The sequence below is a fragment of the Trachurus trachurus genome (assembly GCF_905171665.1).
Source record: "Trachurus trachurus genome assembly, chromosome: 10".
Taxonomy (NCBI): Eukaryota; Metazoa; Chordata; class Actinopteri; order Carangiformes; family Carangidae; genus Trachurus; species Trachurus trachurus.
Window position 1 is genome coordinate 8,285,281 of NC_139894.1, and position 25,506 is coordinate 8,310,786.

Consider the following 25,506-nt stretch of genomic DNA (forward strand, 5'->3'; position numbering starts at 1 on the left):
ACTCTGCATTGCGGATGGATGCTGATTGGGTGTAGAGAGGGTGGTCTGACAGGACAGGGCACACGAGGGAGGCTGATTGGGATTGTTACCCACCAGGGATGTATCATTGATCCGAATGCCTTTTTTTCCCCTCTTTTTTTTTGGGTTCTGTGATGGAATCAAACAGATGCTTTGGTTGTTCATGTTGGCTTACCTACACTGTGTCTGCACAGGCTGTTCTTAATGTATGCCAAACAATGAGGTGGCTGTTTTCAGATGGTTTGTGCATTGGCACTTGTGAAGCATTGGGAGTTGTAAAAAAGCTTGTACACATTTTCCTTCCTTGCAGTTTGGCTTTGTTCATCTCTAAACTGAGCATTTCAGCAGAACACTTGGAACGGAGGATGTGCTGGTTTTTTTGTCTTGGGTTTTAACAATCCAAGGATGTTACTGTACCCTCCCCACCCAAAGCTCTGTGTATGGAGGACCACAGAGAGTTTCATGTACAACAATACAAAGATGCAAAGTCATACTGTACCTAGTCATCTATGAAGATAGTTTTCAAAACTAAGTAAGTGAGGTAAGAAACCTTGTCAAATCACTGCAGACTCTCAGTCAATTGCTCATGAATATTATGAATATGCTGTCTGTGAGCAATGTGCAGCTATTCCCTTTCACCCTGAGGGAAACAAAAGGTGCAGAGTGTCAGGAGCTCTTACTTTAGTGATGTCTAGTTTTTACAAAAGGGAGAGTAGCCTTGTTTCCAGGGACTAAGAATAATTGCTGTGTTTATACAATAAATGGCAGAGAGCAGTCAAGCTTCTCTGGGGAAATATGAACACTGCAGCTCTACCACCTGCTCCTGCCTCTAAACCGAACTGTGCATTTCACAAACAGCTATATGACTGGTTCAAGACTGTGTCCTTTGTTCTTTATGCTGTATTTACCATGCAGCTTTTTTTTACGAACGTGTCAACAGTTCACATCAGCATATCTTGTATGTTCTGCGCTACGTCGTGTCTGAAATGTTTTGTTACACTGGCGTGTGATTTCGCGTCATTTGATGTATGTGTTTGTATTTTGACATGAAATATTAAGACGTGCAGTAAACCATGAATCTACTTCAGAATGGTAATTATTCTGCTGAGAACATTAGAGATAGCATCCTAATTACAATGCTGCTTTTCATGTTTTTCCCTGCATAATATTCCCACATGGATTCACCAACATCATTATTTTTCTCTATGACAACATGAGAGCGTGAGATGCTTGATGAAGCCACTTTAACTGTGTGCAGCTTTACCGGCGTGTATTAAACAAATTGTGATATCGAATCCTAAAGTAAGGACGGAAATGAGGAAATCATAAGTCCTAGCTTTTCTTTTCTAAGATGCTGCCACAAAGTAATAAATTGACATTTTAGGATCCATCCAAAAAACAGCAGTCAGTGCCTATACCGGTTCCTCTGAAATCACACTTATTAACACTTTGGTGAACTTTAAAAAATAAAAATGAATGTCTAGACCATTAAATAGCTATGAACAGAGACTTCCCACTAGTTGCCTGGAAACTACTTTATTAGTGAGCTTTACAGGTGCTGAGAGTGATTCTTTAACGAGGGACAGAGCCAGGATATGCGTTTCCGGTTTTTTTCCCACAGCCTAAGCTAACAGGTTGCTGCCTTATTTAAAGTGACGAGGACTTTTAGAAAGCGGATGTGTTTTCACAATACATTTCCCATGAGCCTCCGTGCGCACGGTGAAATTATTGGACCGGCGCAAGATGGACATTAATCAACAACGAAAGTAGTAGTTCCGAATATAAACGATGCCAACTAGCGATCCGGTGGCGTTATTCCCATGACCGGCCGGGCAGCGGAAACCAGGGCGAGTGGACCACCAATAATATCAAAATAACTATAAAGACAAAACAATATATTTATCTAAAATGGACCCATTAAAAAGTGTGGGTAATGTAGAGTCATCCATATGTTATAACCAAAAGCAAACTTCTCAGGGTATCTTTAATGAGAATGATATGTAAGAAGTCCAGTACGTTGAGTGTCCTTTAATGTGAAATTAGAAACATGTGCTCATGTGTGCCATCTGTGTGACATGGTGAGCAATTTGTTTCTGAAGTCCATTCACTGAATATGGGTGAGCTGATTTTTCTCCTCCCAAGAGTGTTTTGCTGCTGTGTTTTTGAAATCTTCTCAATAAGTCATTTAGGTCCAGGGTACGAACTATTTATGCTTACATGCCAAAATGGAGATTTTACCAGCCAAGAGGAAAATCATACGGGTACTTCTTAATGACGGTTGGTTATTTGCCAACGAGGCTGAAGGAGAAGACTAGCTTGGATGCCAGCATTTGGCTGACTGTAATTTCCCTCCCAGTTCAAGTCTCTTTGCTCATAGATGATTCATTTATTTCTCCATTTCTACACTGATGACGTTTTCTTATTCACATTTCTCATTTATCTATTCTTTTTAAGTCATAAGAAAAACAGTCCTATGTTGTCTAACATAAATAACACGGCACTGGCACTACGGTTAAGTATTTGTGTTGCATGGGAGAGTAAGTAAAGTAAGTTAAAATTATACACATTTGGTGGAATTCACACTTAAAAATGGCACAGAGCAAGTCACAGTATCCACTGGTCCACACACAGCCTGCATTAAAGAAAGGTCACAGGAGCTCTTACCTTTGTAGAAGCACTCCTCACTGTGTGTGATGGTAATCCTGTGTCCGCCCAGACAGGAGGCCCGGTGGAGCTCACAGTGGTTCTGGTAGAGCTTCCCATCTGAACCACACACGGGCTTGTAGTGCGGTTTGCAGTGGTCCAAGCACTTGCACTCCCCTTGGCCTGTCTCATGGTTGACCACACAGTGACGCCCCAGGCCACAGTACTTGTGTTCACAAGGACCCGGGTAGCCAATGTGTCCGATAAAACCTGCAGAAACAAACAAAACCACAATCACTGCCTCGCACTTGTCTGCCTCCACCACTCCTGGCTGTCGCATATGGAGAATTATATAAAATAAAATATTCACCATTTGTCTGAAATTTGGTCACAATTGCTGTGTAAATTCTTGAATATCGGCTACAGGAGAATAGTCTGAGGTCAACGTGACCTTGACCTTTGGACCACTTTGCCCTTGAATCCCAGTGGAAATTTCTACACTATCAATATATCACAAGGCTAAAACTGTGTCCTTGACCTTTGACCCCCACAATCTAATCATCATCCTTGAGCCCCAGAGAGTGTTTGTGCCAAAAAAAAGAAAATAAGAAATGCCATCTTGGTGTTGCTGGGATATTGTGTCCATGAAAATGTGCCGTGAATAAACACAGACAGACAAACCTGAAAACAACAGGCCTCCAGCTCCGGCTGTCACCGGGCGTGAAGGCACAAAAAAACAACCAAAGAGCTCAATTTTTGTCTGCGTCCAACCAGTCATTGACACTTGTATCTGCCAAAACAGATAGAAAGCCTGGGTTTTTTTTCGCTCTTGTTACAGACTGGGTTTCATTTAGGCCGTTTCAGTCCTGTCGACCCTCAGGGATTCCCCATCGATACTGGATGGTGTTGTTCTCAACACAACGTGTCAGTCAATCCATAAATTATGCGAGTCAAGTTCTCTACAAAGCACCCACCGTGGGAGTGTTTAAAAAAAAAAAAATTGTATTCATTTTATGCATAAAATCACTCAAAATTGCAATGGCAGGAAAAACACATCTGTTTTGTCATTTAATATTTGCTCATACAGAAACAAGACTGCAGAGATGTCATGTAAACTTAAATATAGTGCAAACAAATTACTTAAAATTAACTAGGAAAGAGAGACATGTCTTATTTTACCAATTCTGTCTTAGACACTGTGACCCTAATTATTAAAGAAACTAAAATGTCACTGAGTATTCATGTGATCCAAGCGCTGAAAAAGTGACAGCTTAACATGAGAGAAAAAGCAAAGATTTATGCAAGTATCCCTTTGGTGAAGCATGTATCTGTGACTGACTTCAGGGCTGCAGCTTCACAGCAGACCTTGAACTCTGACCTCTGTGTGGAAGAAGCAAGAAGAGGAGTTTTCCAGTGGGAATTAGTGGAGTAACAGGGGTGAAATGTAAAATGTGCAGCTTGTTTCAGCAGCATTTGGGAGGAGAAAGAATAAAGAGAATATTATTTTAAAGTGATATATTGCAAGAATGTGAAGGTATAGCTTCATTACAGTACAAAAAGGAAAGTTTAGTGTGGTTTCTCAGAGGTGAGGATCCTGTTGTGATCTGCCTTTCCAGACACTAAAACCTCTTGACAGGCCACAGAGCAGTCTGTACAGTAACCCATGAACTTCATCAAATATATCGACTCTCTAATAGCAGCTTTACTCACTCACATTGCGCTTTGGAAAATGTCCTCAAGGTGTTGAGCTATGATGAGCAGAGGAAATAAAAATCTCTGCCATCAAAGAGAAAAGACTCTTATGGCTGCACCGTTACACAGAGTTATGAACAGAAGGGACGGGTGGCAATGAGCACATAGAAAATGATTATAGGTTTGTTCACTCCTTATTCTGCTTGTGAAAAGGTCACTGTATTTGTTAGTGTACTGTCCTTTAGGGAAACTGCCCAGGTAATGGGCTTACAATAAGAAAGTGTTTTTTTTTTTCTAATGACATGACAAACAGTATTTTAATGGCTACAATCAAAGCTGAAATGCTCACACACACACTTACAAACACTCGCACACACACATCCAAACAAAAGAACCAAAAGAGACTCAAACACAGAGCTGATGAATGAAAGCTCTGACATAACAGACTCTGCAGCACCACAATAAACTGCCTCATGAAGTCCTCTTTAATGAGCACAAAATAAATCATAACACACCCTGTGAATATTGGGTTTAGAGGCATATGTCTCATCATTATGAGAGGATCAGACAGAGGAGATGAGCCTAGATGGAGACATTGGGTTTGATGGTGTGGACATCAATGTTTCATGCGCTCAGTCTGAAAACCTCTGTGGCCTCGATTTCCACACGGCAAAAGATGTGCCCCCACTGTGAGTTATGTTTTCATTTTCAGCAAAACTTTAGTCAGCTACACCTCTTTATTTTATTTTATCTTTCAAGTTAACATCTTGTTCAGTGCGTAACAACTGGCACAAACAATATAAAACATATTTCAGGAGTTCAGGGTTACTTCACTGTAGCTTCACTAGAAAACATTTCATGAGTGAATATATTCAGATCTTAGCTGCGTCTAACTAACTAAAACACAACAACTGCACGTTACCTGACCAGCACCGCCTGGCTGCCAGACAATTGATTATGTTGATTTATGAAAACAATAACTTTGTTTTGTGTTATTGCAGCAACCGTGTCTTTTATTAGCCCCTTTATGGCAGAAACAAAGCCATCTGGGTTATTATTACTGACAATATTAAGAAGGAAAGAAAGAAAGAAAAGGCAAGATTGGTTTTTATGGTTATGTTGAAGCAAATCACAGCACTTGGTTATTGTTGGAGAACGATCATCTCATATTGATCGAGTCCATTCTAACATAAAGCATGAGATAGAATAAGAGCTCTTGTCTCGAGTGTTTAGGTCATGCACTTTCCACATCCAATCATCCACGTCAAATACTTCCTTTGGCTGCCACACAATGTTCACAAACAAACCAAATGTTGCCAGTGTAAGTTTTGCATTTTTACATTTCCTCCAAAGCATATTAGCCGATGCTAATTAGTTGCACAAGATTGCAATTTGTCGAGCATGGGTTTGTACTGCGTTTAGTCTGGATAAGTGGCCTGCAACACGGAAAAAAAAAAGAGGAGTAAGTCAACTGAGGAGCATACAGACTGGCATCCACCAACTTTATTCTCACATTGCACACACTCTGTTTCATTACTGACCAATAAATATTGACTAGAGAGCAGTGCTTCAATGCATTAATTACAATCTATGATGCATTTGGCTTCTAGCAGTATGATCCACTGATAAATAGACTTGCATGGAAAGCAAGATGCACTCCCAGTGTGCACAGACAGCCTAAGCAGATGGTTATAGTAATGCATTAAATAAATGACATTGCTTCTTAGGTCAGATACAGATACATCACACACTCAGGAGTTAGTATCGGTTACTTTGGCACAGTTTGTTTCTTCGCAGCCTTATGTAATCCTGCTAACAGATAAAAGCCACATAACTGCAGGGCTTTGTTTTTCCTTCTATTTAAACACCATGAATTTCAAATCTTCCTGGGCTTCACCGAGAACTTCAATATTATTAAATCCTTAAATTTCCCATTTGACAGTTATGTGACTTTCAATTAAATGTGCTCATTTCAGCGGCCGGACGTCAGGGTAAACAAGCCGACTTCAGGAGTTAAGCCTCATTCGCATCCATAACATCTCCTCACACACAGTCCTGCACTATCCTCTAGCCGTCACAGAGGATTTAGACGAGATACGAGTGTGTACACTGTGACCTGATTGGAGCCAGTCAATTTGCTAGTTTATTAATTCCCTGCGGTGCCCTGGCATAATGATTATTCAGTGAATTTGTGTCGCACAGTCAGGCATCCTCTGCCACCAGCAGGGTCAGCGAAGGGCGCAGTCATTTGTTATCAGTATGCACATCCAACAGCCTGGTCATCAGCTGACATCAGAGACAAATGAGGAATTGTGGACAGCCATTCATTTATCGATGACCTGTTACTTTTTCAGAGCGTGGACTGAAATACATGATGCTCAGAGTCGGGGTCGACTGGAGCGTGTCGAAAACCCGGCGTCAGTCGTGCGCCTGCGCCAGCCACTGAAAATGCAGTTCACATCCATGTCTCTGTCCAGAGTTCAGAGATAATACACCGGGTAAGAACTTAGTAAAAACTACCAGGTGTGCTCTTTGACTTGTGACTTGGGATGTGTTTTTGAACTTATTTGACTTCACTTTGATCAGATTTGCTGTTCCTGTTGTGTGTCTACTGCATTGTGAATAGTATGTGAGTGTCTGTGTTCACATCATTTATACAACGCACCAAAAAGTTAGCCTGATGCATCAGCCGCTTACTTCATTACATTTCATATAGCGGTCTGAACACGAGCCATAGGGATTCGTTTGCTTCCGGGAGGCGGTTGCTTACATTTGCTTCAACTAATCGCTGCTGCTTGGTGGTCACGTGTGCTATACACCGGTTAAGCTCATAGGTTAATCTTGAGCGCTTGAGTTCAACGTCATCGCCTTCACTTACCCGTCTGTTCGCTGATTGGTCCGTCCGCTCTGGCGGACGGAGCAAACCGAAACGCATTGCTAGTGTCCTGACTACATTGTTGAGGCAAATGAAATTTGCCGGAACCAGTAGGCGGCGCTAGCCTGGCTACCAAAAAGTAACAGTCACGGTAAAGCTGACCTTTGACTTTTTGGATATAAAATGTCATGATGCCATTAGACACTGTGAATTTTTTAATTAACATGAAATCTGAGTTTAGGGCCAAAAATGTGTTTTTGTGGGGTCACAGTGACTGGATCATCCTCAGATGAAGAAGTGCCAAATTTGAACAACACTTGTGATATTGTGTTTTTGTAGGGATGGACTGCCATTTATTTTGGACTGTTTTCTATGTACTGTATCGTCCTTAGTTAGGGAGGTTATTAGTCTATGTTGTTTGTTATGCTTCATTTCCTTACAGGTTTGTTTCCTCCCTCAGTTAGATTCCTTCTGTTTGTTGTTTTGGCCTTGGTCCACCCTGAAGCTTTCTTAGTTTATTGTAATTTCTATTTATGTAAATAAACATTTTCTTTTCTAATTTTTGAACTTTGCTATAGACAGCCTAAGATGAAGAGAAGCTCACCATGGGACTTGAATGCGGAAAAAAATCCCCATATAAGTGAATGGGAGACAATCGAATCACAAAAATAAAATTGTGAGTCCCGTTCACTTACATGGAGATTTTTTCGAAATTGTGGTCCCATGGCGAGCATTAGGCTACTTCCTGCTTCCGCTTAGGCTCTCTATGGCTGCTTGAGTCTTGGGAAGGACGGGGTCTGCATGTTGCACTCAAGCCACCCCTGGATGAGGCGTAACATTGAGACATTGTATTCACGGTCAGACGTAGCACCTTGATAGTGTATGTGCAAAAAAAGGCTTGTTTATTTCATGGTTAAAGCCATAAAACAACAACATTTAACATTTGTATTACTACAGCAACTTGTTCAGTGGACATGAGGCACTCTGCTAATCTACCGTATGACCTTTGATCAAGTTCTAAAATAACAATCAATAACAACCAACTCTTTCAGGATTTTAAAAAGGCAGGACAAAAAAAACTTCAGTGTGGAAAATGGATTTAGATGCAAAGAAAATGAGTCTGAATTGTCTCATTAAAAACAAAGCAGGCAGAAAACGCGCCCAGTGCAGGTAAAACGTTAACCTTTAGTCTGAGCATGTAGACAACACCAAGGTCCTGACATATGTTACACCAGTGTGCATCGTTTGAAGGGCGTCCTCCCTCGTTGCATGCATAATGAGGTGAACACGGGGCGAAGGGATAACAGGCGCGCTTGGACAAGGCCAACATAATCAGATTGTCATTGCAGATGGATCAAAGCTTCGATATCACAGCAGAAGACAGGCCCCCGCGAAGTAACACAAAACGCATCATAATGGAAACTGCCCTCCACAAATGTGCAACAACGCGCTCTCTTTGTAAAGTCATTCAAGCTGCCTTCTGACATCGCTGGTGCTTCTTTCTGAATTTAAATGCTCACATCCAGCAATATGCCCCCGATGTCTTAAAGCATGTTTACTCTTGGACAAGCGTCTCCTTTTTAACATGCTATACTCCATTTCCTTTTCTTTTTTTTCCAGGCACGGCTTTTTCTCCTCTTCCTTAAACTAAGAACGTTCGTTTGGTTCCCATCTGATGTTTTCCATTACAGCAGCTCAGAGTCCTGAGGGAGCGAGCAGAGTGTGGTAAACAACAATCAGAGGCTCTGAGCTCACTCGATGCACCAAGTTAAGCTGGCCCACAAGGCCCATGAAGGGGAACAAGGGGATGCAAATCAGAATAAACAACTACTAAAACTTTTACATGGCACATAAACAATGTCACATTCCCTCAAACCAGCTGACACTTTGCTTGATTAAGTTCTTTGAAAGTCTCAACAGAAGCAGAGCTGCTACATGAGGCTATGTGCGTGTATGTGTGTGTTTCTGTGTGTGTGTGTGAGTGAGTGGACTAAAATGTGCATCTACAGTAGCAGCAGTTAAGTAGATTGCAAGCCAACCTGCTGTCACGCAAATAACAAAGTTCAATGGATTCAACGTATTAAACGGCGAAAAGGTCTGACATCATTCAATCTGCCATCACCCAAGGTTTACTCCAACAATCACTGAATTAAATTGTGACCATTAGGCAGCGTCTTCGAGTCTAATAGCGGAACAGTGCGCTCTTGAATGTCACCAATTTATTAACAGTGAATTATTTTTTAGTGGAGTATTTATGAAGAGAGGAAATTAATGGCTTAAAGCTCAATTCATTTTCAGCCGGCTTGAGTCGTAGCTATCCACAGTTTTGTAGATTTAATTTCAGATGTGCAACAAGGGGAACCAGTAAGGGTTTACTTTTGCTCCTAAAGACACTTGAACAAACCTGTTACCGTTTGTCGGGGTTTTTTCGAATAATTAGTTAACCCCCAGAGGATTGTCACATAGAAACACACTTCATAATTTGAGGATGCAAGTCAAACTCATTTCTGTATTCTAACAGTATTCAGGTGATGAAATGTAACTTTCATCATTTGAAAATGCTAAAATTTTGCTTTGCTTTGCTATCCATGGGCTATCATTAAAAGTCTTGCCTTAAAATAACTGAATATCAGATGCTATTTTTCTTTTTTTTTGTTTCTACATTTAACTTTCAGAGGCTCCTTGAGTGTTTTTCCTCAAAAGATCACCTGCCAAACACATTAAACACTGTGCACTGTCTGTGTCTAGAGGAAAGTTCAGCCTAGGTTACACTTGTATACACTATTTAAGTGTAAACGTGCATAATCATCTTTGCACACTCAGCTGTCAGTGCAGAAGTACTGAGATATATTTATATATCCAGCGACTTCACTAGAAGTGTTCTTGACAAAGTTCTTCAAAAATAAAAATTGTTGTCGGACGGAAATAAGCGTCAGAAAAGCAGCAAGTTTGCAGCTTTGTTATCTCTCCAGCTTTATGCGTGTCAAGTCAAAGACTCATTTCTGTCTGCCTCTAAGGTGTGGACCCGTATCTATCAGCACCGTTACGGAGGTGTTATGTTATCAACCGCTGAAATGCACGACGTCTCCTTCCCCCCCACTGTACACTAATTGCAACACTGTGACAACACTTTTACTCCTGGTGGCATAAACAACTCATGAACATTTTATGAGTAGCTATTTGAGGCATGAGAGCTTTTTCAGCCCTTTGGAGCCGAGTAACCCACTATGTTTAAAACATTGATGACTTCCCTTCCACCTCAGTGAGTCCGTCCCATAGTCCTTCCTCTGAAATGCAAAACACAAGCTAAATTTAAAATAAAAGTGTGATGCCATTTCTCATATTTAGTAACTTCACACTTTTGTTGTCTATCATAACTCACTGAAGGCAGACGTAAAAAAAATCTTGGAGCTAGTTTCATACCGTCGCGTGGTTGGACGTGATACAGTCTGGCTTTATATTCATGTGGCCTTGTTCTTTTTCTTTTGCTATTTTTGTTATGTTTAATGAATTCAATCTCGCCAAACAGCATGAACAGACGGCAAATCCGTGGTATCATTAATAAAGTAGTTAAAGTTGTTTTTAATGAAAGCGCTGCTGTGCAACTTGCAGATCTGAAACCTCGCCAGTTTTACTCCTTGTGTCTTTGCTCTCCAGCTTTAAACTGCTTCTATACCTCCATCATGCTTTCCTGTTACAGACAACATGCATGTTTTTCCACTCTCATGTACATGTAGGAGTTTTGAGGGGGAGGGGGGGATATCTCCTTCTGTTCCTAGAGATACAGCACCTTGGCTTTTTGCAGAACATTATAATGTCACTTAAGTTGAATTTTGACCTTTTGGATTAAAAAAAATGTCTGTTCTGAGAGAAAAGGATGCATGTATGGACGCACATTAAACTGAAAACAATGCCTCTGGGCACAGCTGTCACAGGCAGGAAGCATAAAAATGTGAAGAGAGAATTCCTGCATTCACATTTTAGAGACTCAAGCCTTATATGAAATGACTGAACAATAAAATGCAATTTTTTTATTCAATAATAAAAAGCAACCACAGTGGAAAAGTGCAGAGGTCAAAGTCACTACATGCTGACAGGGAGTTGGAACAGAAAATTGTCTTGAATTGTCACGTGTGACGATGGTAAAGCCTTGGATGAAGTATATACAGCGACAGGGGGAAATGTGATGTATTTCCAAACGACACAGGAAGGATCCACGGCAGGTATAAGAGGCAGATATGGGATAGGCAGTTGTTTACTACTGAACATTCATCTTGTTGCACTCAACAAAACACAACTGACAGCACATGAATAGACTGCGCTGAGTGTTTGTGGAATCTAAGAGAGCATCCAAATCAAGTAATGTTCAATTTATACATAAAATACTGTCTGAAACATTCATCAAAAAACACTTTGAGCACTACAAAGCCCATACTGTAAAAACAAATTATCATAGGATATAGTCCAGTTTGTCAATACTGACTTTAATAGCCATGCCACAGCTGTGCCTAATAACAACACCCCTCCTCCACAGTGAGGGACTTTTTTCATATTTCACTGTTTTATAACTACATTTGAAACACAGCAGATTAATTAGGTTTCTTTGACACTGATCCACAAAGAAGAGGCTTAAAGGTACAAGTGAAAACATCACATCTCTTTTAGAGTGAAAAACATCAGATGTTTGTTTTCTCCACAAGGTTTTCAAATCATGCAGAAAATGAAACCTTTTATTTACATAAACACTTTGTTCTAGGATATCAAGTCCACATATTAAACACAACTGTGACTTCTGATACTATAAAAACATTTTTTTTTTCCCTATTCATACAAATTGTGCATGTGGTTTAAATATGGTGAAAAATGCTGAATTGCGGAGATTATCCTTTTGAGTAATTATGTAATCATATTTTTATGCATTCTAAAAAAAAATATCAAAATATAACGATATTTTGAGTATTTTTTCCCCCTCCAATGAAAATAATCTACTGAGAACCTGCTGTGACATACACCATGTCTGTTATAGTCATACAATCATCTCTGTCCCAGCTCTCGTCTCGGTGGCACGACGACACAAATGTGCCCTATAATGCGTAATCTCTTGTTCATGACAAATAAAACTACACAAATATACACATCGTAAAACGTATATATATATATACGGATATATCGCTATCCACCGCTGCATGAATTACCTTCACGGCGGCCTCAATGAAAACAAATGCACATGGCCAGGAGGAGGGTTAGCCAAATATTGAAAAAGTGGAGCATTTTGGTAAACATGTACTTTCTGGTTACTTTAATTCATCCAGATTAGTTTGTCAAAAAGATAAAAAGTCTTAGTTGTAGAGATGATGAATGTCATAAACTGGTGCTATTTTAGCTAATTAACTTTATTGTCAGAAGTAACTTGCAGCCTAAAATCACTAGTGGATTGTGTTTTTGTCTCCTTGAACAAAAGGAGTTTCAGGTGCTGCAGTTTGTCTGTACAGAATGAATTGTGACTTCCAGTATTTGAAGCAAACGCTGCAGCTGGGGTTTTAAACTGTCACAAACATTTAATCAGCGTTTCTCATCTTGTGTGCCTCATCCCTTTTTCAGATTGTATCTCACAGGTTGTGAATATGACTAGGCTGGCATTAATCGCTGCAGTGTCTGTCTTCTCAGCTGGCAAAATGTGATTACAGTTGCTAATTGAACCTTTGAGTGTTATTTATAACTTAAGTTACTTACAACTGTTAAAAGATCAGGCTAATTGAATTTAGTGAGGCCATGAGAGGATCCAGATTTGAAAAGCCGATCCGATGCTCCATTTACAGTCTGAAGTGCCAGCACTGCTTGCTTTCTTAAACAAATGATAACCTTTAATTTCTCTACTCTGCTGCATGTTAGCAGGTAAAATACAATGTCAATATTTAATGAATAATTCTGTACTTCCACTTGCTCTGCTGGATGTTATTTTCTAAATTAGTTTTAAGCTCAAGATCGAGTTTCTGCACTTCTTACTTGATGTTTTCCTCTACATTGTGATAAAGATATAGTGAACTTAGCACTTACACGCCCCTCGGCAAATGCTACAATATTTGCATTAGTCCAATTTGTGTAATGCTTTCACAGAAGTCAAGTTATGCAACATATTGTGGAACAGTTGCACTGTAAAACGCAGCCATATGAAATACTTAATTATCAGGAAAAAAAAAAAGTTGTCAATTTCAGTAAAAAGGTTGAAAGAAATGCGTTACCTCCTCTTCCAACATGTGTGTGTGTGTCTGTGTGTGCCGTGTGTGTGCCGATCTCTGGCTGAGTGTGTGTGCTACAGAGTGGATATGAGAGCACCTGGCAGCCACTTGGCAACTTTCCGTCCCATTTCATTCCCCCGCCTAATGACTGAACGTGGGCCCGTCTCCTCTCTCATTCTGTCCACATCAGGATGCAGCACTTAGAGCATTTCCACCAACAACCCCATTTATCAGAGATTGCAGACTAATTGTAAGCACCCCACACTACTCCCATTACCACTTCACATTACAGTGAGTTGTGTGGTTGGTGGGCAAACAGCAGAAAGCTGAGCTACTTTTCTTATATCTGATATTTGGGGTTTCTTCTTTCTCTGCTGCTTTAATGGTTTTGTTTATTTATTTATTTTGATGATTGTGTTTTTGTGTCTCTATAATCAAGGATCAGAAGAGCTGAAATGTGCATGCATATCCCTTCAGATGGATATATACATCAATATTTGTGAAGTGTTACACAGATAGAGAGGACTTCTCCTCAGGTAAAAGGCTCTTAACTTCAGTGTGTTATAATGGTTGGTTGTGGATTAGGGTAAGATGTAGTATGAAAGCATACGATAAGTGTCTGTTCAACATTGCAAAAATACTACAGCTCAGCTAAATCTCATAGTTGTGTGGCTGTGTAGTGTGTGTATGAAGCGTATGCATGCGTCCATGACATGAGAGCGGCAGGAGAGTGGCAGCACTTTTTCAAAGCCTGCCTTCCTCAGCTTTAATATGAAAATCTGAAAATAGTGACCCGAGGACACACTAGTCCTTTCTGTCCAATGTTGTTTGGGCAAGGACACAGGCTTACAGCTAGAGCAGGACTGAGTGAAACATACTGTATGTACTGGACTGTATACTGCTCACTCAAACAAAATCAACACAATGAATACGTTTTTCAAACTTCATCTAATCATTCAAAGCCATTTCAATATTCGAAACTAAATACAGAGCATTAGCAGTTGCCTCTGTGTTCAAGGTTATGTTGTGTGTGAGAGTCTGAGCTTTTTAGGATAACAAATAACTTACAAACACTTCTCAAAACACACAGAGACAGACAAATTAATCTTATAAAGCCAGTCTCTCTCAGGGCCGAAATTACAGAAACAACAACGATTCCAATTAACCAGTTAATCAATTAAACCAACCTGCACGGCCCATCATGCATCATGGGAAGACAGGCACTACACACCTTATTGCTGACCACTATAAACCACTGTGCCACCAAAGCAGTGTTTTGGTGGCACAGTGTTTTTTTTCCATGGCCTTTGTCTCAGGTTGAAAAGCTCAGGAGCGGGATCAAGGCTTTTGTTCTACAGCTCTCTGTGGGTTACACCGTTTAAATTCAATAGGGGCCTCTCTCGCGGGGTGGAAAAAGAAAAAATTGTGCCACCAAAAAATGGGGCATGATTGTGGAATAGAATCGTCACAGTGTGTGAGGAGATTAAAGCATACACTGCTCCTGTCTGACAAAAAAGGAAAGGAAAAAGAAAAAAAAACACAGAAAAAGAAGAGGGGGATTTTTTGTGATGATGAAACACATGAAAAACCATCAGCTCATGGAGGAACACAAGGAAACAAAACTTGCGCTAGGTTTTTTTACCCCCCAACACACACACACACACACGGTGATAATCTAAACCCCCCTGCTGATAACAAGACACCAAGAGAGTACTGTCAATCAAACTGACTTTTCATATCTCTATACAAACTGTGATACACACAGTTCAATAAAAAAAAAGAGCTCCAGAAGACAAGCTGGACCTTTTGTTCTTTTTCCATTCATGGTCTTATCCATGCCTTCTTAATTTACCACAAATAACATTCTTAGGTTTTTTATGGTGAGGTGATTCATGCCAAGCTCCTGGGGGAAACTTGAATAAAGAACGTATTCTTCCATTCATAAATTTGGACTGAGGTTGGACAGATTAGCGTTTTTTTATGGAGTTATTTCATGTTTGGACATTAATGTGGCCCTGCCATTCAGATAAAAAGGTACATTTAAGTTAGTCTTGGCTCAGAGCAAGAGCTGTCTCTCAACATAATGTCCCATCCCATGATTACTCTGTTGACCTTCAGATTGTAAAAAAAAAAAAAAAAAAAAGCCCTGCTATTGCCAAGCTTTCATCATTATCCACTGTAAGTAGCACGGGTTCGTGCAGATCACTAAGAATTATTGATGAATCTCAATTAGATTCGTCTCACTCCATTTAATTCTACATATTCAGGATATGGTTTGCCAAAAAATTATGGGTATCAACACCCTGGGAGTCATTTATATGATGAAGCTGAGTGTTGATGGTGATATTGTTGATCTTGCTAAATGTCTGGTTACGTTATGCTCCCTCTGGCAGAACTGATGGTCGCCATGACAGCTATCAAACTATTTGTCACCCTGGTGTCCGTTATTATTTTCAAATAAGCGGTTGGATAAGTTCTTTTAAAGTTCATTAACCAGTTCAAAAGACATGAGAATAAATTACACGGTGCAGTATAGTCCAGTATGGCTAATAAACGTTACTCTTATGCAGGGCCAAGGGCTGTCAGTTAATGTTTATTATGAGCATGAATAATTCCCCCCTTAAAGCCAGGAGACAGATAAATGTAATATGAACATTTTATGCAATCAGAAATATGTAGAACACAAATCTGTCAAATAAAAAGAAGTGATGGTCAGAGTAACTCATAACGCAACTAGAGAGTTTTTTTTTTTTTTTTTTTTTTGCTCCCTTAAGGTAACGGTGAATTTCCTACATCTGAACTCATTAACACAACTGGACTGTGGAGCTCATTTGGTTTGCAGAGAAATCAAATGTTCCACAAAGTCCACAAAAAAATCTGTCTGGAATTAATTTTCAATGAAACAGTTCAAAACTACTAAAAAAAAAAACAGACGCGCTGCTCTAAACCAGAGGGCAAAAGCAGTCAAACAGCTAACCCCACCATTTAAAAAATGTGTCTCCATGCAGGGGTGAGAGCAGCAGCAGCAGAGCCGAGTCGTTTAAACTGCTCTTAAAGAAACACTATTTGAACAATCACTTCTCTGGCTGATTGTGGGTCATTAGACCACAAATAGTTCAGCAGTTCGAAACATGGTTTATAATGTGGTGCAGGTTTACATTGCAGCTATCCAATTAGAAACCAGATTACCACTTGGGACTCAGGTTAAGTAGTTTAATGATCTGATTGGATGGGAAAAGACTGTGCACTTAATCATGATTTTTATTTGACAATTGAGTTAAAGTCACCATCCCAGGCGGCTGGACTTACAACTGATAAGCACCCACCCCCTCCGTCCAATCAGGAATCACCTAAACCGTTAAACAGTCCGTTGCTAAGTAAAACAGACCTTTGCTAGGGACACCGCTCTGATCGGAGTAGCACAGAGCAGAAGAACTACGCAGGGTATTTACGTTATGTTTCATTTTTACCAACATTAAACAGCTTGGGACCAATTGTGATGTTAGATAAATGACTTGTAACTTGCTACAGGGTGAGTGGAGGCTCTCTGCCTTCCACAACGCTGCTGCAAACCAAACCTGCATCAGAGCCTCGGACCCAGTGTCACAGCTCTCGTCTCTGTGTTGGTTGCATGATTTGGCAGTTTGACTGACAACCAAAGTTGTCTGAGACTAATTTGATTGGTAGGCCACATTTTGGCCCCTGCCATTGATATGTCAAATCACAATATGTAATCGATTACTGCCTAATAAGTATTAGACGGTTATAAAAACAACACTGTATGAGACCATTATTTAACAGTTGTGCTTTTGCTAGTCAAAATATCCATGGTGAGATTGGTAAAGGGCCTTTAATTGTACCAGAACTGAAACTGTATTATAAAAATGGATGGTGGAGATGAGGAAAACAATTTTTCGACGACGATTAAAGTTGATCATGATTACAACGTGGAACCTGAAAAAGAACAAAACCAGACTGGTAAAGTGTGGCTAATTTTCAACCAGGAAAAAAATTCAGAGCAGGTAGAACACTTTCAAACAATAAAACCGAATTAAAATTCAAGAACCTAATCAACTCAACCTGGATTAAACTATTTTTTATCTTCTCACCACTAACTTTTAACAAGCAGCCGAAAGCACACAGTTGCAGCACATTTTCTCAAGAAGGACCATTAAGATTCCTGTGGGTCCCTATCAGATGCTACTTGTGTTGTGTGTGAATTTAATGTCATTTTAGACAAAAACTGAGCATCATTCAAAGGGCATTAGCTTGTATTAGAAGCATTTTTCATATTCAACGAATGAGCTTAAGAGGAGAATTGATGAATGAGCAGCAGACAACCAAATGTAATATTATGCAAATATTTTTCGTGGGTGAATTTCTGACATCACAGTCAGGTCGTATTGCTATCAGATAACTTATGAGCTATATGCAAAGATTCAGAATGTCACCGTGAGAAGTACAGAGGTGAGTATAAAGTTGAAACTGGGCATGGAAAATCTGCAGTGCAAATGCAGGTTAATACTTTTTTGAAGTGTAAAGTGACCATGAAAGGTACAGCTGGCTTTCCTCCCCCCAAGAGGAGGTGAAGAGTCATACTGTACAGTATTTAGGCCATACATTTACCATCCTCTTATGGCTTAGTGGGTCAAGGAGCATTAAGTGACCTGTAAAGCTTGCAACAAAGTCCTGTGGGAATTCAAAAGAAAAATCCTATAGGCGTTCAAAAAAAAAAAAATACTCAGCAACTCCTCTAAGTGGCTGACAGTGGTGCTCATACACAGATGGTGCAGTGCAGTCCCACAGCCTGTGTTTAAAAAACAACTTATTTCCTTGCCCAGAAAAGGAATGCGCGCACCATCTACAGTAACTTGATTAAGACCCACTGTATGAAAGCTATTACAAATTAAATTGTGGTCAAACAGTGAAAGGCTAGATGGAACAACAGGGAGTCTTCCAGTAATCCTGTCTGAGAGAAGCGCAGGGCAACGCAGTGCCCACCGCTCCTCTGTACCGCTGTGACGAGTTATAAAAACTGTAACCGGGGCCCAGGGGGTGGTGTGTAATTTTAGAATTAATATACAATTTAGAGCTTGGTGTTTGCTCCTTCTGAATTATTCAAATGTACTGCTGCTATGGGCTTGGGTCTGGTGGGGGCAAAGCAGCTGCTATGCATACAAATTAATACTGTATATAATGTCAGTATAGTAAAGAATGGGAGATGACACCGTTCAGGGGAACACAAACATTGATGCCTGGCAATACAACAAGATGTTTGCTCTTGTCGAGAGTTCAAACCCTGAAAGGCTGCTCCACACTAATGGGAATAATCAACAGGAGTTTGATTGTTATTAAGGCCTAATATTGTGATGTGTCTGTGGGGAAAGCTTTCTTCAGTGGCCATATTCACAAGCAGGAGGTCTGCACTTCAGCTGGGTACTCAACAAACCACCACGTCCTCAAGTTATAAGAAAGCCGACTAAAAGGCTATCCTGTAGATATACAGGAATACTTGCAGCATTAACAAAGGCATTGTAATATATTCATGAAAAGCTATGAGGACTTTTTTCAAATTTTTCCCCTGCTGAAATCTCTTAAGTACCATCATCACTATGAGCTGAAGTTTGCTGCTGTGCATTGATTTTTCAGTCATCACACACTTGGTAAGGGCTCTGCTAGAAATAACACACTAATACTGACTAGAGTCTCTATTGACTCACAAAACAGCTTTGTTTTTATTTTTTGTTTGCTGTCGGGTGTTTTTAGCACAGTCCTCGCAAGAGATTAGAAAACTTATAAATGTTCTAACAAATTGCAAAGGTGTCATTTTGATTGGGATGTGGTGACCGACGAGGCCATTGAACTTAATTAGACTCATTGACATGTCTGTGTCTGTTTTTTTTATTTGATATGGTGCATAATCCTGTCGGAAGGAGCTACAAGAAGATGGTCAATTGTGGCCATAAAGGAATGTACATGTTTAGCAACAACAGTCAGATGGGCTGCAGCATTCAGATCATACCTGATCGTTATTAAAAGGCCCAAAGGCAGGTTGGATCAAAGATTTGTGCTGTTGATGTCAAAAATCAGACCCTACCAGATCCATGCCTTAGCAGAAGTTTCAGACCAGGGATTGGTTTCACAAGGATGATTCATGACGGGTGGCAGAAAAAAATCGACATTATTGTGATATACGATATACAGACGGAAAGTATCAGTCAGGACAGAGTAGCAAAGTTTTCATTTGGAGAAATAATTTTAAGCTGAAAAAGCTGATAAATCGCAATATATCGCAGCATTTTGCAATATTTTTAATACCACATTAATATAATATTGAGACACAAGTATCATGATAAAATCGTATCGCATCTGGTGATTCCCACCCCTACTGAATGAATCTACAAGCTAAGCTGCTGACAAAATGTCGCAGGGAGGATGACCTTTAAAGATTTGGATATAAAATGGCACAACTTCATCATTTTATTCTGTTTCTTGTTTGACACAAATGTCATAATCAGCATACGCGCTCATTAGTTACGGTCACAAATGTTCCATATGTCTTAGTTTTTGGCTGTCAGGACTGAAACCAGACGTGGTCTTCTGCTGGTGTTGTTTCCATTCTGAGAAGCTGTTCTGCTCTCTACATTTGTAAAGAGCGGTCATCTGGGATACTGTTGTGTTTTTGTCATCTCTAAACAGTCCATTCTCCACTGACCTGCCTCACCAACAAGGGGGTTTCCATCCACTTTACAGTATCTGCCGCTCAGACTTTTGTATGTGTTTAGAAATATTCAAACCAGTCCATCTGGTAACGATGATCATTGCCGTGGTCAAAGTTACTGTTATGTTATGTTTATTTATTTGATATGGACATCACAAATACATTAAGACTGTTCCAGTGGACAGACCAGATGCTTTGCTTGAGTGTGTTTAGCACAAGTGCTAATTTTCAACACCAGTCCATAGGCGGCTAATCTAAAAATACAGAACATATTATCAACAGTATGAGATAAAACCAAGTGCATGACACTACATCATGAAAGTAGCATACTAAAAAATACAGAGCACAAGATCAACGAGAGGAGGTTGAGCAGACAGAAATCATGATCGCAACAGTAAAAATAGTAACAATAAAAAAGTCCATATTTATACATGTGAGCATTGTTGTTTTGCTTTTAACCATGCTTTTAATCCTCTGTTAAACAAGTTTGTGTCAGTCTCCAGTTTCAGGTGAGTGGGAAAAGTGTTCCATAGGTTAACCCCTTTTATTGAGAAGGCAGACTGTCCAAATGATGTTGTACACTTGGGAACAATGCAGTCGCCATTGTAGGAGGCTCTTGTGTTTACTCAGCTTGAGCACAACTGACCACAAATTTTCTTTTTTTCCCCCAATTCTAGTGCTTGATGTGAAATTATCTGAAGTCCCTCTATCTGTAGTGTGGTACACAACTGATGACAAGTGGACAGCAATGACTACATGAGCAAAAAGCAAAGAACAAAACAGATCAATGTGTGTCTCTCTACCATGGACTCTCTGCAGACAAAAAAACAGCAACAACCTCAAACTGTCCATCATGAACAAGACTCAAGTATCATTGTACACTGGTTGACAAATGTTGCACAACATAACTATTTTAACACAGGAATACGGCATAAACTATTTTACCTACAGATTCCACATAAAAACCCAAAACAAAACATGCAATGAAGTAGGTGAAGCTATATTAATTTGGATACTTGCAGCAGAGTATTTAAAGGATATACATACAGTAATTGTAGTTTTATTCTGTTTTAGTAAATTTGAATTTTGTTGTTCTCATGACATTATGTAAATCAAAAACAAAGCAAATGTGATTTTAAAAAAAAAACAACATTCACATTTGCATAGCTGTTTCCGCTCACTGTTGTTAGCACAGTGTGAAAATATCATTGGCCAAACAGCTACAGTAATGTGAACACAAACACGTTTTTTTACTGAAGTGATCAAGTTAGACTGCCTTGGCACCAGCGACTGGACAGGTGTGAACTGACAAACCTGATCAACGTCTCTCCCAAGCAGATTATGGAACGCGTCCCCAGATACAGTAAATGTGTCATGTTTCAACCATGCTCCACAACACCTGTAAAGATTCATCTAAAAATTTAACACTGATGGGAAAACATTTTGAATTTGAGCTTTAAAATTTATATTGGTTTCAGCTGTGTTTGGGCTCAGGATACAGCGTTGTATTTTTAGTTGTTGCCTGCAATCATTGCCTCAAAATTTCACAAATATTCAGTGACAAACCTTTACAACAAAGAACCTCAGACAAAGCATTTTTCATTAAATTTCCAAAGAGGCTCTGTCATTTTTTTTCCTTTTTGTTTTTAAAATAACAGGGGATTGGTTGCGCTAAAGATGGATTGTAAACACCAGTAATAATGTTGGAGCACACAAGCACAGGTCAGCCTTCAAACCTGTGCTGCCACCACTGACACTTTATCTTTTATATCTAATGAGGATGGTAAAATAAGATTATCTGAAAAAGTTCCATCAGGTACTTGACGTGACTAAATCAGGCTGTTTATTCTGTTAAAATGCATTTCACCAGCAGCCCAAGGTCTTGCTGCAGTCTGCATAACAAGCTTCGTTCGGTTTGGCACACACTCATTCTGGGACTCCAATTACAGAGCATCCTGGGAAAAAAGCCTGCATTTGTCTGTCTTTGTCTCTTCCGTGCTGACATCCAGTTCAAGTTTATAGGCCGCCGCGTTCCCCTCGATCTATAATTATTTCTCGTCTTATCATCCGCACTAAATGTAAATATCCATCCGTCTATTTTCAAAACTGCTCATCTTGTTGAGGGTAACAGCACACATTAGGTGAAAGAGTGGGTTGGATGCACCAGAAAGAGGTCGCCAGTCTATCACAGAGTAAGGAATATAATAATCTCAGGCAACTGAGCAATGAAGGGGAATGAACTGAGAGGGAATTCACCCGGCTACAATATAACTGACTGCCACCTAGTTTAGATTTTGAGGCACCAGTTCTAGGTCATTTTAGGTCATGGACATACTATATATAATGAGAAAAACTATAACTAAATTGACAGAATAGAGTTCTGCATAAAACTGAATCTCCACTTATTTTCCACCAGAACCCGTTTTGCACTTTATTGTAACTGTCAACCGAGTCATTGTGCTCTCCGTTCATTGGCTCCTGTGTTCCCTCTTGTTTCGGTTTGCTAGATGTCCATTGAAGATGTAGCTTGTGACGTTGCTTGTAAAATGGAAGTTTTAATGGTAAATTGACCTCAGTTGTGTAATAATGAGAAGCCTCCAATGTACGGGGTGATGCCTGAATTATTTATGATTTCCTCTACAGTTCGCTTGCCTTCTCGTTATTGGGGCTGGAAATGAGTTTGCTGAAAACTGGCCAAAGTGAGATCTCGCCTCTCGGCTTACAGAACACAGCGCATTAAAGTGAATCACAGCAGACAGCTGGGGCCGCCCTTTATGGTAATGCACCCTCTACAATTACTGCTTCGACCTTCCCTGGTGAAGAAAAATGGGGAGACGTCCATTTAGCGGCCCTTTCAAACACTTAGTGGCAGACATGTTGGGCAGCAGGACCACCTTTTGCCTGACATTGACTCTTGTTTGGAGGAGACAGAAAAGGCATTAGAAAGGTGACAGGTTGACAGATGAGGCACATCTGTCAACCAGCAAGAGGACCACGGCACATTAATGCATCCACACCACCCGCACCACACCGGTAGATTACGTTAGTCGTGGGTAACGGTGCAAACTGCAGGTGCTCCTGATGCTTACCTTCATTATAAATTAATTTACATGTCTCAAACACTAATTAACAAGCTGCTTTATATAAGATGGGTGGACTATATGAATCAAATGTCAACAGTTGGTGAAACTTCCCATCACAATCAGGAAAACTTGAAATTGTTGAAAAGTTGTCATCAAGTGTGAATGTTTGCAGGCCTCCTTGGTCTTCTAAGGTCGCAGAGAATGAAAAAGTAGAAGTTTATAATTGTTTGTTTTGTCTAATTCACACTTCCGTTGGTTTTTTGTTTTTTTGGGGGGAATTTTTGCCACTTCCGTCTTTGCCTCTTCCCAGCACTGTGCAATTGACAGGCAGCTCCACAAGCGTAAGAGAGTAAAAAACACACGTCACCGGGAAAGACTCAATAATAAGACGTCAGAAGACCCAACAACTGCCAACATAACATAACAAGAAGAAAGCTGCACTTACAAGAAAAAACAAGAGGCCTGTTTAAATTATGGGTTCATTGCAACAGGTGATTCACATGCTCCGAGCTCTCCACCACTTCATCACTTCACAGAAAACTTCAAAGGTCTGTGTGTTCTTGATTAAAGCTGAATGAATGAACAGCCAATGGCGAACAGGACCTTCAAAGACATTTCAATGTCAACTCCATTGATCAATAACTATCAAAATAATCAATAATGCAAGTTATTGTGGACTATATAGCCTACTGTAATTAAAATTATTGGGCTGCCTCCATCACATTTATCTCCCACACTAACACATCCCACTAAGAGTGATATCTGTTTTGTTACATCACCTGGACAAGTGCGTGAGTAGTAGTACAGTCCAGTGGGTCAATGTAAAGGCACACTGAAGCTGTTCTTGCAGCACGCTACTAATACACTTAGTGATGTTTTCTTAAAGGGACAGCGAGGAGTTTTGGAAAGTGAAGTGTTTTCATACTACATTTACCATGAGCCTCCGTGCGCACTGTGAAATTCTTGGACCGGCGCAAGACGGACGTCTTGCCAAGAATGCAGGGTTTTTCCTGCGTTCAAAATTGCGTGGCGGCCGCCTCCACCTTATTTTGTGCTGCCCCCAGCGATATGCAGGGTTTTTTCTGCATTATAAATTTTGAGGCGGCCGCGCGCCTGAATCTTGATTGAAAATCAATGTAGTTCTATGGAAGCTCAGTGGCGCTGTTTTCAACCAGTTTTCAACTCGACCGCAGCAGAAGGGGTGCGTTTGATTTCAACTCCGGGGCCGGGCCGCAAGGTGACGTTGACGCGCTGCTTGTGTGCCCGCGGGGATGGGGCTCATCGGGGCTCCGCTCCGCTCAGACGTTGTGCTGAGCGTGAACCAACGCACCTCACCGGCGCAGAGCGTGAAGAGAGAGAGAAGGAGACGCGGTGGTGTCCTTTGTAGCTTGGTGACAGGACTTCGGGTACCTGTAAAAGCCGACTCCCGGTGCCGGTCCCAAATACCCGAGGTTACCGTATCAAGTTGAACAGCTTGTGTGTCAAAGACACCAGAGGCTACGAAGCAGGATTTGAGCTTATCCAGGTAACTTAAGGGTTAACTCTGGGTCTTCCGTACTACGACGGTGGTTCACTTCTTACCGGGATGAATCTCCATGGTAAGATGCTGAACGACTGGTCCGGAGCAGGTTATGTTCTCTTGGAAAATGACGGGACAGTGAGCGCACGACATGGTTCAATCATCTGACACAAGTTTGTCAGTTTGTCGCTCCCTGAACACTCAGGATCCTCTCACGATCAGCGCTCCAAGTTTTTTTTTTTTTTTTGACACTAGTGTGTGTGAGATATTCACACACCTAACTCATACGTATACACCACAATTACATGTGAGCAACAGGCCAGAGGAATATAATGTGATTCCTGTAGAGCCAGTGATTTTATTTAATTTTAATCCCATGAACTAGCCTACTGTATAAGCATTGTCACTCAGCAATATGGGACTCCACATTAATATGAGACTTTTTTATTGTCGCAGAATTTTCGGTTCTGCCGATGGAGAAACTCCCCGTTGTCCCTTTAATTTTATCTTTTACCCATTGGTATCTGGCAAAACAAGTGTGTGCCCCCAATCACAGTGGTGTTGTTGGCTGACTGTATTGAGCTGTGATTGTCATATGAGATATCTCTTTTTTTTCTAAGCCAGGCGAACTGTGGATCTAAAATGTTTCCTAATTTGGAGTTTTTGTGTAAGAATCAGGTTTTTCCTTGTGATTTTGTTTTAAACTTAAGTAATTA

At 40.4% G+C, this 25,506-nt stretch overlaps 1 protein-coding gene across 1 annotated transcript in view; it reads right to left on the minus strand.

The window, feature by feature from the left end:
- fstl5 (follistatin-like 5) overlaps positions 1-25,506 on the minus strand; it is a gene marked incomplete at its 3' end in the record, with an annotated part of 160,540 nt that overhangs the window by 120,288 nt on the left and 14,746 nt on the right. Inside the window, exon 4 of the mRNA XM_083980598.1 lies at positions 2,683-2,931. Coding sequence (XP_083836724.1) covers positions 2,683-2,931 — 249 coding nt within the window. The remainder of the gene's footprint in view (positions 1-2,682; positions 2,932-25,506) is intronic.